Here is a 13,449-nt window from a genome sequence, read left to right as displayed (position 1 = left end):
GTTATGGATCTAGAATACGCCAGAGACAGACGATATGTCTAGAATCTGAGTTTTACAATATATTAGAGCTCTAAAAGAGCCACGTCAGAGTTCCAGAATGGGTCAACGTTCAAGAACATGTCAGAGATCGAGACTTTGTGAGTGTCATCGAATATATCTCAGTGTTTCAGAACAAGATTTCCAGAATGCATCAGAGTTCCAGAAGGTCTGAGGGAGATACAAGACATGAGAGCTTTGGGCTATGCAAGAGTTCCCCAAATATATAGAGTTCTAGGGTACGCCACACTTCACGAGAATGTCAAAGTATTATAATGTGCAAGAGTACTAAAATAGTTCTCGAACATGACAGAGTTCCAGAATTTGACAGAGTTCTACAACATAGCAGAATCCAAGAGAGTATGACGGCGTTCCAGAACGTCACAGTTACAGAAAGTCACAGGATTCCAGAAAATGACAGATTTCTCAAATATGGCAGAGTTCCAGAATGTGAGGGTTCTAGAAAATGACAGATTTCTAGAATATGGCAGAGTTCTAAAATATTAGAATTCTAGAGAGTATGAAAAAGTTCTAGAGAGTATGCAGAGTTCTAGAGAGTATGACAGAGTTCTAGAGAGTATTGCAGAGTTCTAGAGAGTATGCAGAGTTCTAGAGAGTATGACAGAGTTCTAGAGAGTATTGCAGAGTTCTAGAGAGTATGCAGAGTTCTAGAGAGTATTGCAGAGTTCCGGAACATCACAATTCCAGAAAGTCTCAGAGTTCCAGAATGTGACAAAGTTTTTAAAATGTGCCATAGTTCTCAAATATGTGACAGTTCTAGATCTAGATATGACAGATAACTAGAATGTAGCAACGCTCTGAAAACTTTCTGCGTTCCAGAGTATGGCCAAGTTTTTTGAATCTGTCAGTTCTTGAATTCATCCAAGTTCCTCAGTGTGTGAGAGTTCTCGATACTTCAGATGTACTTGAGTAGTTCATTGAAGGTATTTCACACAGATAAATACACTCACGCAAAAGCATAAAGTATCTCTTTCATTGTGAGTACAATTACATGTCGGTAAAAGTAACTCAGCATTTTCCTTTAACGTGTAACTGAGTATAATTTAGTGACTGTAACTATAACGTTACTTATTGGCACCTTTGTACAGGTGTGTCACTACACCTGTGCAGAGTTGCTCGTGCCGCACTGTGACAGATGACATCATGGTGCGAGGCGTAACGCTGTACCTGCACCTGCACAGGTGCGCTCGCGCCCCCCCACCCCTAGTGAATCACTGCGTGCTCATTGGCGCGCGCTCGCTCGCCGCAGACTCGGCTCTTTGTCCCGCGAGCCCATTGTAGCGAGCGGAGGAAACCCTGTGCGGAGCGCGGCCATCTTGGATTGACTGAACCTACTTGAGCCAGGATAACCTGCCCTCCTCCTCCTCCGAGCAGCCCGACTAAAGCTTCCGAACCCCCGATTCGAGGTGAGGACACACCGCGGGGGCTCCCCCGCCGGGCGCGCAAACACCCCAAACGACGTCCAGCCGCCGCGGGGGTGTCCGCGTGTGAACCGTTAAGGCGGCGGGCGGTGTTTGACGAGCCTCCGTTAGCCAGCGGCAGCTAGCTGGGAAGCTAAACGAGGCTCGCCGGATCTCAGCGCATCATCTTGCCGCTAACATCCAGCAGCGTAAATTTTACGAGTTAACCAGTTAAAAAAATGTCGATACACCTGAGATAGAACGCGATATTCTGGGATCCACGAAAATGTAACACCCGTCTTCCCGTTTTTTAACCGATAAACTGGCGTTGCTAATGCTACCGCTAGCTTCCGTTAAGTCCAGTGGTTATTGTGAAACTACGCTGAGGCCAAGTTTGTTTTTTCTTCTCGCCCGAGTCACAACGATCGGCGTTAATGTCCTCGCCGGGTGTGTGGCCAATACAGGCACAGGTAACCGACGCGATCAATGTGATTTTTCTTTTTTTTTTTTTTAGTGTTTTGTTGACAGGCGGCCGGGGCAGGTTGACATGCTAACGTAAACTTGGGTGTCAAACAAGCTTCAAGGCCTGGAAACTGGAACAAATCCGGCCGCGCAGCTTTCTAACCGAGTCCGCGTCTCCCTCCGGTTTGTTTACCTCGCCTCTCGAGCCGGCGGTGTGTGTGTGTGTGTGTGTGTGATCGGTGCGGGCGGAGGGCTGAACAAACCGGCTCCTGTCATTTCGCCGGTCGCACCGCCACATGAACGAGTTAACGCCGGGGCTCCGGTGTGAAGCTCACCGGCGGGTTTAATCGCCCACCTTTTAGGTCCCGTGTTTCCTCTGGAAGCCACGATAATGTCGTGATTGTTTGCAGTGTATGAGCTCCGAACGCTTCGTAATTCCTTGGCTTCCCATTTCAGATGTTTACATCCACCGTTAGGAAAAAAAAAAGTTAAAGTTAAAAACGACAACAACAACAAAAATAAGGTCTGGAGGAAGTGTTGTTGGATCAGGGGGGGGGAGGCTGTGTGGGCAGAACTACCTTTGGCAAACATAAAACGCTGCATCATCTCTATTTGTCATGTCGGTGTTTTGCATTTCAGGAGGCTCGACGTGAATGTGCTTCTATATCGAGCACCATTTGTGTCTTACTTTAATAATAACAACATCGAGACATCATCAATGTGTTTTGTCACATCGTCACTGAGTTCAGTTTAAGCGTGGGCCTGAATACCTTATAACTTCTTCCAATATTGACTGATCGACCGGTTACACACAAAAACATCAAAAGGCTTATTAGTCATTTGAGAGGTTGCTTCTCTTTAAGATGCATGAAGAAAATCTCATGAAAAACCTGCAAAGACACACTAATAAACTATAATTTTTTTTAAACCAGGGATAAGAAAAATGGTGCTTTCCACTTTGATCCCTTTTGTAAAGGTTGTTTCAATGATCCACACGTTCGGTGGCCCTCAGGTCCAGAGTTTATGTGATAGCAGGGCAGGCGCAGTGAAATCACAGGTCGAGTGGGGAACAGAGCGGTGAGATCCGAGGTGTGCTCAAGATTCACATCCTCGTCGGCTCTAATTGGTCTTAATAACACCCCCCCCCCCCCAGAAGAAAATCAATTGTAAAGTTTGGCTGAAAGCCCTGGAAGTCTGTTAGCTTAGTGCACGTTGTGATTTCCATGACGGTCGTCTCTCCTCTTTGGGGAGTGACTGTGGAGAGCAGGACTGGCGGCGTGTTTCTGCAAATGGATTCAGCGTGTTGTCGGGTAACGGCCAAGTGCTGAGGCTGCAGTCTGGTCACATGACCTGACTCGCCTTCTCCTTGACGGGTCCTCGCCGGGCACAGAGACCGAAGAGTGTCACAAATGGAAGTGTTTTTATTTGAACTCCTTTTATCCCCCCCACCCCCCCCCCCCCCCTGCATCTCTCCCTCTTTCCAATCGCTTCCCTCCCCGTCACACTGAGAACTGAGAGGCCACATGAGGGTCATGTGACGCCAGGCAGCTCAGGAAAAGGCCATGAAACGTTCAAATTCCATCTTGCAGGGGGAAAACTACTGCGAGGGACAGTTCCTCTTGTGATTTTATACACTTGTTCAGATTAAATACATTATTCTTTTTTTAGCTAAATAATGCAATCAAGTGATGGAAACGGTAGACCGATCGTACCGTCGCCATCTGAACTCTGCATATTTAATTTTATTAGTATTTAAACATTGTGCTTGAAAGATGTTTGTTTGTTGGGAGCCATCTGAAGTCCTTCATTGATTTTATTTATATATATTTATATATATTTAGATATAATGCCTGTGTACGGCTGTAGTTTGTTTGATTTGAGTGTGTTCGGATGCTAGTATTGAGTATAAATTAAACCGTCGGCCTGCGTGACGGTAAAGCAGTGCCTAGAAATGATGTGAAATATCGTCTGACTTCACCTGGAAGTGGCAAATAATTATTCATATAAATGATATGTATGATCTTGTTTAGGTTTTTAGCCTGCGCTATCGCTGTTGCTGCGTTTCTGTAGAGATGCAGCCGTCAGCCAAGTCGTAAATTAAACTTGTTGCCCTGCAAAACTTCTTCTCCTTATTAGATTTTCATGCTTTGCTTCCGCAAAGCATCGCAACAGAATCCGAGTCGTCCCAGACGCCTTCGCGTAATCTTATTTTTCCACGTGATTTGTGTTGTACATCCGGACAAACCGGGGCTTCGGAGTTTCCTCGCCTCCTTCGCAGGGTCGTAGCTGCAGTCCATCAGTGTTTACCCGGAGTTTTTAATACGTCCTGGGTTTATGTGACACCTTTTTATCTTGACTCATCGCGGCTGAGATGCGGCTCTCCTGCATTTCCTGCCCAGTCGTCGGTGCCTCCGCTCTATAAGTCACCCAGCTCCTCCATTATCTTGCTTTTTTTTTTTGTACTGGCTTGCTCTATTTCCGTTGTTTCTCCCTCCAGTTTCTATAATCGTCTCTCTTCCACATTTCTTGTGCTTGTGTCAGCACCAAGCTGGACATTCTAGCGCCGTCACGAAACCGTACATATAGAAGTACGAGTGCGACGGTGACGTGGAGGCGATTTCACTTCCACGCTGCAGTTTCCATTAAGCGCCTGATTGGAGGGAAGCGTAAGGCTGACTGTACTTTCTGGGAACGCGGAGCCGCCAAAACGATCACGTTGGGAGATATTGAACCTTTCTACTGCAGCTCCTCCATACGGAATTGTGGGGAAGGTTTCATTTCGGAGTGAATTGCATGTTTGCGTCGATCATAAGCCAACGTAACCGGAAGCCATTCATCCCAACAAGATGTTGTTGTACATCTTTTACCTCTCTACACTGTGTGGAGCAATCCTGGCAATTTACTCTTTTTTTTTTTTTAGAGGATTTTTCCTTTTTACTGGATTGTTTTCTTTTTTTTCTTTTCACATCTTCTGTTTTTTGTGCTCTTGTTTTGATTTTTTACATACGTTTACATATTGTAATTCCTTAACTTTATAAGTTCTGCACCTTTTTTTTTAACCTCAAGCTGTTGTAAGTGTGTTTCCCCCCCCCCCCCCCCGGTGGAGGATTAAAGCTCCCGACTCTCTAAAAACTCCAAAACGGCTTTACAGGAAGTGATCATCTCTTCCTATAAAGTGGAGAAACACGACGGCTGTTCTGTGTTTGCTCTGACGGTGTGGTGAGTGGAGTGTGAAACGGGGAGCATCACCAGGTATCAGATAGGCGTCACGGCTATTTTTAGGCTCGGCCATAATGAGGCCTGGATGTGTTCCTATGCCCCCCCCCCCCTCCACCACCACGCAAATCAGCCACGGATGAATGAAAGTGTGACTAAACCTTGCAAGGCAACCCAGAGGTGTGTGTGTGTGTGTGTGCAGGATGTTAATTGAATGAAGCTTAATGGATAATAATGGACGTTGCGACTGTTCTAAACCCTGATGCCTTGCTGCGTCGCTGCCCGGCTCAATGTGCTGCAGACACTTCCTCCTCCCAGGTTCCTCTGCTCCACATGGGAATATTAAGATACGTTCAAACTAGGGCTGCAACTAACGACTATTTTAATAGTCGACTAGTCACCGACTATTGAAACGATTAGTCGACTAGTCGGATGATTCTTAATTTTTTCTTAAATTTAGCATGAGGTTGCTTTAATTATGTGCCAAATGATAATCAACACAAGAAAGGTGGGTACGTCAATGAAAAATACATCTTTTATTCAACTTTGCTGCTGATAAGGCCAGAAATCCAAAAATCCAAGGACAGGCAGATGTGTTTTATAAAAAAATAAATTAAAATCAAGTAAACATTTCTTTCCTGTAAACCAAGCAGCAGTAAACATTAAATAAAAAAAAAATATAAAGTGCATTTTGTGAAGCGCATTCAGTTGTAAAAGAACTTTACGGTTTTAACAACTGACGTTTGGAGATACACAGCTGAAAAAAGTTCCAACTGCCCGACGTGCGTTCTCTTTAAATGTCCGCGCATCAGCGAGGTGCCGCCACGATGCGCAAGGTTCTGCTTCGCAAACCTTGCAAGTCATCTTTTTGTTCGCCGCATCCAAGCTAAGATGCAACCCAAGCTTTTGAAGTTGTCGTGCGCGCAGCTGCTTGTGTTGGACGTCCGCCGTTGTTTCTGTGTGCGTCTTACCGCGCGTCAGAGACGCGATTGACGCTATGTGCGACTCGGCAGAGATCGTAATGAAGGGAGACGCCTCACTCTGTTGGGGGGAAAAACCCGTCTAGCGACGAATGTCGACAATGGAATTCATCGTCGACAATTTCTATTGTCGATTTTTGTCGACGAATCGTTGCAGCCCGAGTTCAAACGGATATTTAGTTTGTCGGCTCCCGTGACATTGGAGCTGCGTGACGACTGGCGAACGCGCCACAAGCAATAATGCTGAATATATTTAATAAAGTCTGACGTGACTGTTTAAGTTCTTTTACTGGCGTCGTCACTGCAGTCGACTCAACTCGTGGACTGTAAAGACTAGAAACATCATTTCCATCAGTCCATGTGGAGGAAGTTTGCCTTGAATTCTCAAATTAGACTTTTATTTTGGTAGGGTTTCTTCCCCCCCCCGGTTGCTGAAAGGTTGAATTTTACGCCCCTAAAGGGACTTGATAGACTTCAGCTTCTCTCAAATCTACCAGGCCAGATGTGGAGTTTGAACGTTTCTTCTCTGGACGTCTGTTGCTTTCAATGTTTGTTGTTGTTGTTGTTGTTGTTTTTTTAATGCACTTTGGTGCGACTGCTTGATTTGTGAACTCCCAATGGAAGATTTGTTACAAGAACGGGAAAATGAAATAAATCATGTAATTGCAATGTCGCAAATTAAATAGGAATTTTTTTCAGAAACTACACAGGAAAAGGAATTTCTGTCCGATTCTGCTGCTCGTCCTACAAAGTTTATATCAAAATGCCGACACAAACGATTAAATTAGAGTCTAGTGGGAAAGTGATCCTGATTTAAAATGTATTTTTAGCTCCTCGTTGAGGTTTGAGGGTTTATTTATTCCCGCTGCTTGCAGCAGTTTGATCAGTCGGACACTCGGACCTAAGATCTTCTCAGAAATCCTCAACGGTGTTTTGACTTGAACTGTGTTTTCTTCCAGAGCCACGATGGCCACTGCACCGTACAACTACTCCTACATCTTCAAATACATCATCATCGGTAAGCAAACACCTCGTGTGTGTTGATTTCCTCCAGTACAGGTACAGTTCAGCCCAGCAGCTGCTCACGTGGGTTTTTTTTTTTTTTTTTTTTAGCTGTTGTTGGGTTTTTCCTTTACGTTTGTTTGAAGCCGTTGCTTCTTTGGCGAAGAACAAACAATTCAGAGGCTCAAGGTTGTTTTCCCTCCTGTCAGAAATCCTCCCGGAGCTCAGGAGGAGGAAAAACCAGTGAATTCCAGGAACCGCGCTTCACTTTTATTTACCGTATTTTCCGCACTATAAGGCACACCGCACTATAAGGCACATGGAATAGACCAGTGGTCAGCAACCTTTATAGCTCAAAGCCATTAGGTTACATTTTCCACTGATTCTAACACCCAGAGAGGTGCACGCGCTTTATTTTGATAGTCCTACCTGCAGCCTATGCCAGGAGGACACTACACACAAAACCTTCTTCACTGCTGGTTGACAACTTACAACTACCGGTAATAAACTAAACTACATGAACTAAGCAACAAAAACACAACACAACACAATTATTACCGACACCACAAACCAAATAGAACCCCCAAGAATTGCATTTAAAACACCACAAACAGCTGCAATGAATTATGGGAGTTTCTATCGGCTGCACTGATGAGCTCAGGATGCAAGGCATGATGGGAATTCATGTTTTGTGTTGTTGGAGGTTATTGTGGGTCGTTGTTGGGCTTGGTGTTGTGTTGATTGTGTTTATGTGTTTTTGTTCCCCAGTTTAGGGAGTCATTATTTCATCTAGTTTATTTTGGTTTGTTAGAATGTTGGTGTGCAACCATGAGTGAGGAAGGTGTTGTGTGGAGTGTCGTCCGCTCTGAAGATCCAGTTGCGAAGTTAGAGTTGTCAAAATAAAAGCTTCTGGTTGTTCAGCTGTCAAATAGCAATCTGGAGTAGAACAATCGTCCATATATAAGGTGCACCGGCAGCTTTTGAGAAAATTTGAGGTATTTAGGTGCCTTATAGGGCGGAAAATACGGTAATAATAAACATAGCAGTCGTAATACGGGAGAAAAAATGAATATGGAACATAACAGAAGTAATACATGAGGAAAAACAACCCAAATTCTTGTTCATCGTAACATTAATTATTTTTCTTTTTACTGTTTTTTTGAAGTGATTTGCACAGTTTTTCCATAAACCTGCTCCTGAATAGAAACACATCTGTATTTCACCTTTTTCAAATCTACACAATTAAGTTGTAGTTGTTTTCTCTTCATTTGAAAACATTTTGAATAGCTGTGGGAAGACTTTTATTCTTTATTCGAAATAGTGTTTCTAATGTTTTTAGATATACTATGTCTTTACATTTTAACGTGCGAGAGGCTATAAATAGTTTATTAGTATTTTCTCTATAGGAAGCTGTAACATTTTTAAATACGTTTTGTTGTTGTTGACGTGGGGAGATGAAAGCTCGGCCCTTATTGGCTCAGGATCACAACCGGTGTGTGTTTACAGATATACGTATTTAATGTATAAATAAAAACACTGTCTTGTGTATAAAACCAGCCACCAGGGAAATGCACTTAGAAATAAAAAACGGACGTACCGATGAAGCGGAGAGAGTCAGTGGGACACTAAAGCAAAAGAAACCCTGGAATTCTAATAAAGTACATAATAGAACCTGTTGGACACACAAACTGGGTTTTTTTTTGTTGTTTCTTTCCCTAAAAAAACTATGAAAGTGAGCAAGTCTGAGTCGAGCTCTCACAATCCTGGACGGATTAGAGAAGATCAGGTTTTCAATAATGTTATATAGCTTTAATATGAGGTCATTTTCATGATTAGATCAAATTGCAATTTCTTATTGGTTCTCGTTTGGTCGTATTTGAGCTGCAGATCAAAAGCTTCTTTTTTTTTTTTACCCTCTCAGTCGATTAAATTCAAATCTTGATCATAAATTCCAGATGTATTTCTGATCCCAGCTGGAATCGTGAAAACACAGAAAGATGTGATTATTACGTTACATTAATGGGTAAAAAAAAAACAAACAACGACTTGTCATTGATATTCAAATTTGAGACGCAAACGATTCGGTTCAGGCCAGAAAATAAGAATCTAAAATGTTTTACTGCAGGAGTTGAAATGTTGGTACTGCCTGACCTCTCTCTCTCTCTCTCTCTCTCTCTCTCTGTCTCTGTCTCTGTCTCTCGCTCTCTCTCTCGCTCTCCCCCCCCCCCCCCCCCTACAGGAGACATGGGGGTAGGAAAGTCATGTTTGCTTCACCAGTTCACAGAAAAGAAATGTAAGTGCCGCCGCCTCGTTTAATGAGAAAGAAAAGCTTTTCCCCGGTGCTGCAGAGCCTCGCTCGCTCTCTCTCCCTCTCTCTCTCCCCCGCTCCCCCCCCCCCCCCCCCCAGGTTGTTGAACTGGAGTGTAACTGGCTCCACGTTTCTTTCTCCGCCAGCGGAAGTCGCTGAGTGAGAGTCTCTTCTTCTATGACACAGCTGCAGCCTCACATTACCATTCACATCACTTTTGTTTAGTGCTGCTGTGAGACACACACACACACACACACACACACACACACACACACACACACACACACACACACACACACTGAATGTGTTCACTTGAGAGTCGGCGTCGTCCTCAAACATCTGATCTAAAACTGTCAGAGTGACGGTCTGAGGTTCACGCCTCCGCCTTTCAAGTTAAAATGCATAATCTTGTGGGGTGGGGGGGGGGTGTTAGGGTTGGGGGGGGGGGGGGGGGGGGTTGTTTCTAAAGCCTCACGTGCTGAGAAGTAGTTTACAAACCAGGACAAGAACTGGTTTTGGCAATAGAATCACTCGGCGTGTAACAAACCAGAACACTGGAGGAACAGGCCTCCAGGTTGGATCGTTACCGTGACTGTCAAAATAAAAGCACCAAGTCCCAGGAGGATCTGGACTGGGAGTCAAGACGCCACCTGGTGGTGACGATCCGGCGACTGAGAATGACCGCGACTATTTACTGCAACATGGGACGGTTGTGTTTCTAATCCATCGCCATGGCAACAGAGCCAGAGCTGCTTCTTCTTCTTCTTCTTCTTCTTCTTCTTCTTCTTCTTCCTCTTCCTCTTCTTCTTCTTCCTCTTCCTCTTCTTCCTCTTCTTCCTCTTTCTCTTCTGCTCCTCTTCTTCCTCTTCCTCTTCTTCTTCCTCCTCTTCTTCTTCCTCTTCTTCCTCTTCTTCTTCCTCCTCTTCTTCTTCCTCCTCTTCCTCTTCCTCTTCTTCCTCTTCTGCTTCTTCTTCCTCTGCTTCTTCTTCTTCCTCCTCTTCTTCTTCCTCTTCCTGCGTTGTTCTTCCCCAACACTTGAAATGACCCCGAAATGTAGTGGAAATTACCCAGAATGCAACAGTCAGAGGAGAATTCTTTTTTTCTTGTTGCGTCACTGAAATTGTCTTCATCTTAAGATATTATTTTCCACAGTAAGAGTTTGGTTTTGTGAAAATCCATCTGAAGTGATTTTAAGGTCCAATGTTTTCTAGAAACCGTCTTCGAGGTGAAATATTGGAAAAAGCGTTTTGGTTTGTTTTGTACAAACGTGTGACTGGAGGGCGGTGCTGACGGTGCTGACGGTGCTGACGGTGTTGACGGTGCTGTGTGTCCCCCCCCAGTCATGGCAGACTGCCCTCACACCATCGGGGTGGAGTTTGGCACCAGGATCATCGAGGTGAGCGGCCAGAAGATCAAGCTGCAGATCTGGGACACGGCGGGACAGGAGCGCTTCAGGGCCGTCACCCGCTCCTACTACCGCGGCGCCGCCGGGGCGCTCATGGTCTATGACATCACCAGGTACGGCCGCCGCTCCTCCTCTTCCTCCTCCTCCTCTTCCTCCTCCTCCTCCTCTAGAAATCTTTAAATCTGAGGTGTAACCAATCAAAATGCAGTCGTATAGAAAGTGTCGACATGATTTCACTTCCTGCTCGTTGCACCTGCTGCCTCGTCGTCACGGTAACGTCATGGTGTCGTCACGGTAACGCGTGTCCTCCGCCCGTCTCCGCAGGAGAAGTACGTACAACCACCTCAGCAGCTGGTTGACCGACGCCAGGAACCTCACCAACCCCAACACGGTGAGTAATCAGATTACAATCCCAATCACCAACCCCAACACGGTGAGTAATCAGATTACAATCCTAATCACCAACCCCAACACGGTGAGTAATCAGATTACAATCCTAACCACCAACCCCAACACGGAGTACTCGGATTACAATCCTAATCACCAACCCTAACACTGAGTACTCAGATTACAATCCTACTCACCAACCCTAACACTGAGTACTCAGATTACAATCCTACTCACCAACCCCAACACTGAGTACTCAGATTACAATCCTACTCACCAACCCTAACACTGAGTACTCAGATTACAATCCTACTCACCAACCCCAACACTGAGTAATCAGATTACAATCCTAATCACCAACCCCAACACGGTGAGTAATCAGATTACAATCCTACTCACCAACCCAACACGGTGAGTAATCAGATTACAATCCTAATCACCAACCCCAACACTGGGAGTAATCAGATTACAATCCCAACCTGCCTTCATCCGCCAGACCTGGTTTCCCCCGAGACTCTTTGATTTCTTTAATTGGCTTTTCATAATAAATCGTCTGTATTTTATAAAATAATCAGTGAAATGCACTTTATAAATAAAGTTATTTGCTTGTTATTAACAAACTAATGTTGTAGCGTATTGATAAAGTTTTAGTTTGAAGTGACGCCCCTGTCAGCGATAGGCTCCGCCCCCCTCCGTCTCACTGCCGCTCTGTCTCCAGGTCATCATCCTCATCGGGAACAAGGCCGACCTGGAGGCGCAGCGCGACGTCACGTACGAGGAGGCCAAGCAGTTCGCCGAGGAGAACGGTGAGCTTTTATTTTGAAGGCCCGCCGCCGAAGCGGAGGCCGCTCGGGGTCTGTGGTGTGACGCCTGTTCTCTCTCCTCCCGCAGGTCTGTTGTTCCTGGAGGCCAGCGCCAAAACGTAAGTCTGCCAGGCCTCGACCCCCCCCCCCCCCCCCTGACCTGACCCCCCCACCCCCGACCCCCCCGTCTCACCTCTCCGCTCTCCCTCCAGGGGGGAGAACGTGGAGGACGCCTTCCTGGAGGCGGCGAAGAAGATCTACCAGAACATCCAGGACGGCAGCCTGGACCTGAACGCCGCCGAGTCGGGGGTCCAGCACAAGCCCTCGGCCCCCCAGGGGGGGCGGCTAACCAGCGAACCACAGCCGCAGAGGGAAGGCTGCGGATGCTAATGACCCCCCTCCACCCCCCCCAACCCCAGCCCCCACCCACCCACCTCCTCTCTCTCTCTCCTGCTCGTCTCCTCCATCCACCCCTCCTCCTCCTCCTCCACCTACACCCCCCCCCCCCACCCCCCCCCCCCCCACTGCACCCAGAGGGAGGGGGAGGGGGGGGCGGGGCAAATATCAACTCGGGCCAGATTGAGCTGTGGACTACACCTCCTCCTCATCCTCCTCTTCACCCTGCTCAGTGTGCTTCATCACATGACTCCTCTTCATCACTCACACAGACACACACACACTCACACACACACACACACACACACACTCACTCTCTCACACACACACTGTTTGGGGTCACTGTCACTTTAAAGCTTCATAACAAACCCGGACTTTTATTTTAATTAGATAAAAGCTCAACATTCGGTCTCGTCGCCTCCCTTCTAGTGTGTGTGTGTGTGTGTGTGTGTGTGTGTGTGTGTGTGTGTGTGTGTGTGTGTGTGTGTGTGTGTGTGTGTGTGTGTGTGTGTGTGTGTGTGTGTGTGTGTGTGTGTGTGTGTGTGTGTGTGTGTGTGTGTGTGTGTGTGTGTGTGTGTGTGTGTGTGTGTGTCCCCGCTTTTTACTCACTTTCTGCTGCTCGACACAAGTTTTGACTGAAGATGTGACGACGTGGGGGGGAGGAGGGGTTGGGGAGGGGGGGGGGGGGGGGGGGTCATGTGACCCGGGGGTGCAGTGGTTAGTACGCTCACCTCACGGCGAAACGTTCCCCGGTCCGAGGTGAACGGGTGAATCTAGAACGGAGAAGAGCGTTTTTGTAAGATATCGTGGCGGTTCTGTCACTTCCTGTGCACCCCCCCTCCCCTCCACCCCCACCCCCCCCTCCCCCCTTCACCCCCCCTTCATGTGTTCACATCATATCAATGGATTCCGTCTCTGTCATTGTTTGTTGCCTTATAATTATAATTATTATTGCTGTTGGATGTTTGTCCTGCTTCTTCACTCGCTGAATCGAACCATTCCGGAGGACTAACACTCTAAACACCAATAAATG

At 46.3% G+C, this 13,449-nt stretch overlaps 1 protein-coding gene across 1 annotated transcript; it reads left to right on the top strand.

Annotated features, from left to right (window-relative positions):
• The first annotated feature begins 1,337 nt into the window (after positions 1–1,337).
• Positions 1,338–13,376, top strand: rab14l (RAB14, member RAS oncogene family, like). Its single transcript, XM_080509990.1, has 8 exons — positions 1,338–1,463; positions 7,075–7,133; positions 9,357–9,410; positions 10,766–10,943; positions 11,155–11,221; positions 11,936–12,023; positions 12,109–12,139; positions 12,233–13,376. The coding sequence occupies exons 2-8, from the start codon at positions 7,082–7,084 to the stop codon at positions 12,408–12,410; spliced, it is 648 nt and encodes a 215-aa protein (XP_080366116.1). The 5' UTR covers positions 1,338–1,463; positions 7,075–7,081; the 3' UTR covers positions 12,411–13,376.
• Positions 13,377–13,449: the final 73 nt, after the last annotated feature.

The sequence above is a fragment of the Blennius ocellaris genome (assembly GCF_963422515.1).
Source record: "Blennius ocellaris genome assembly, chromosome: 15".
Classification (NCBI taxonomy): Eukaryota; Metazoa; Chordata; class Actinopteri; order Blenniiformes; family Blenniidae; genus Blennius; species Blennius ocellaris.
This window is presented reverse-complemented; position numbering and strand designations above follow the sequence as displayed.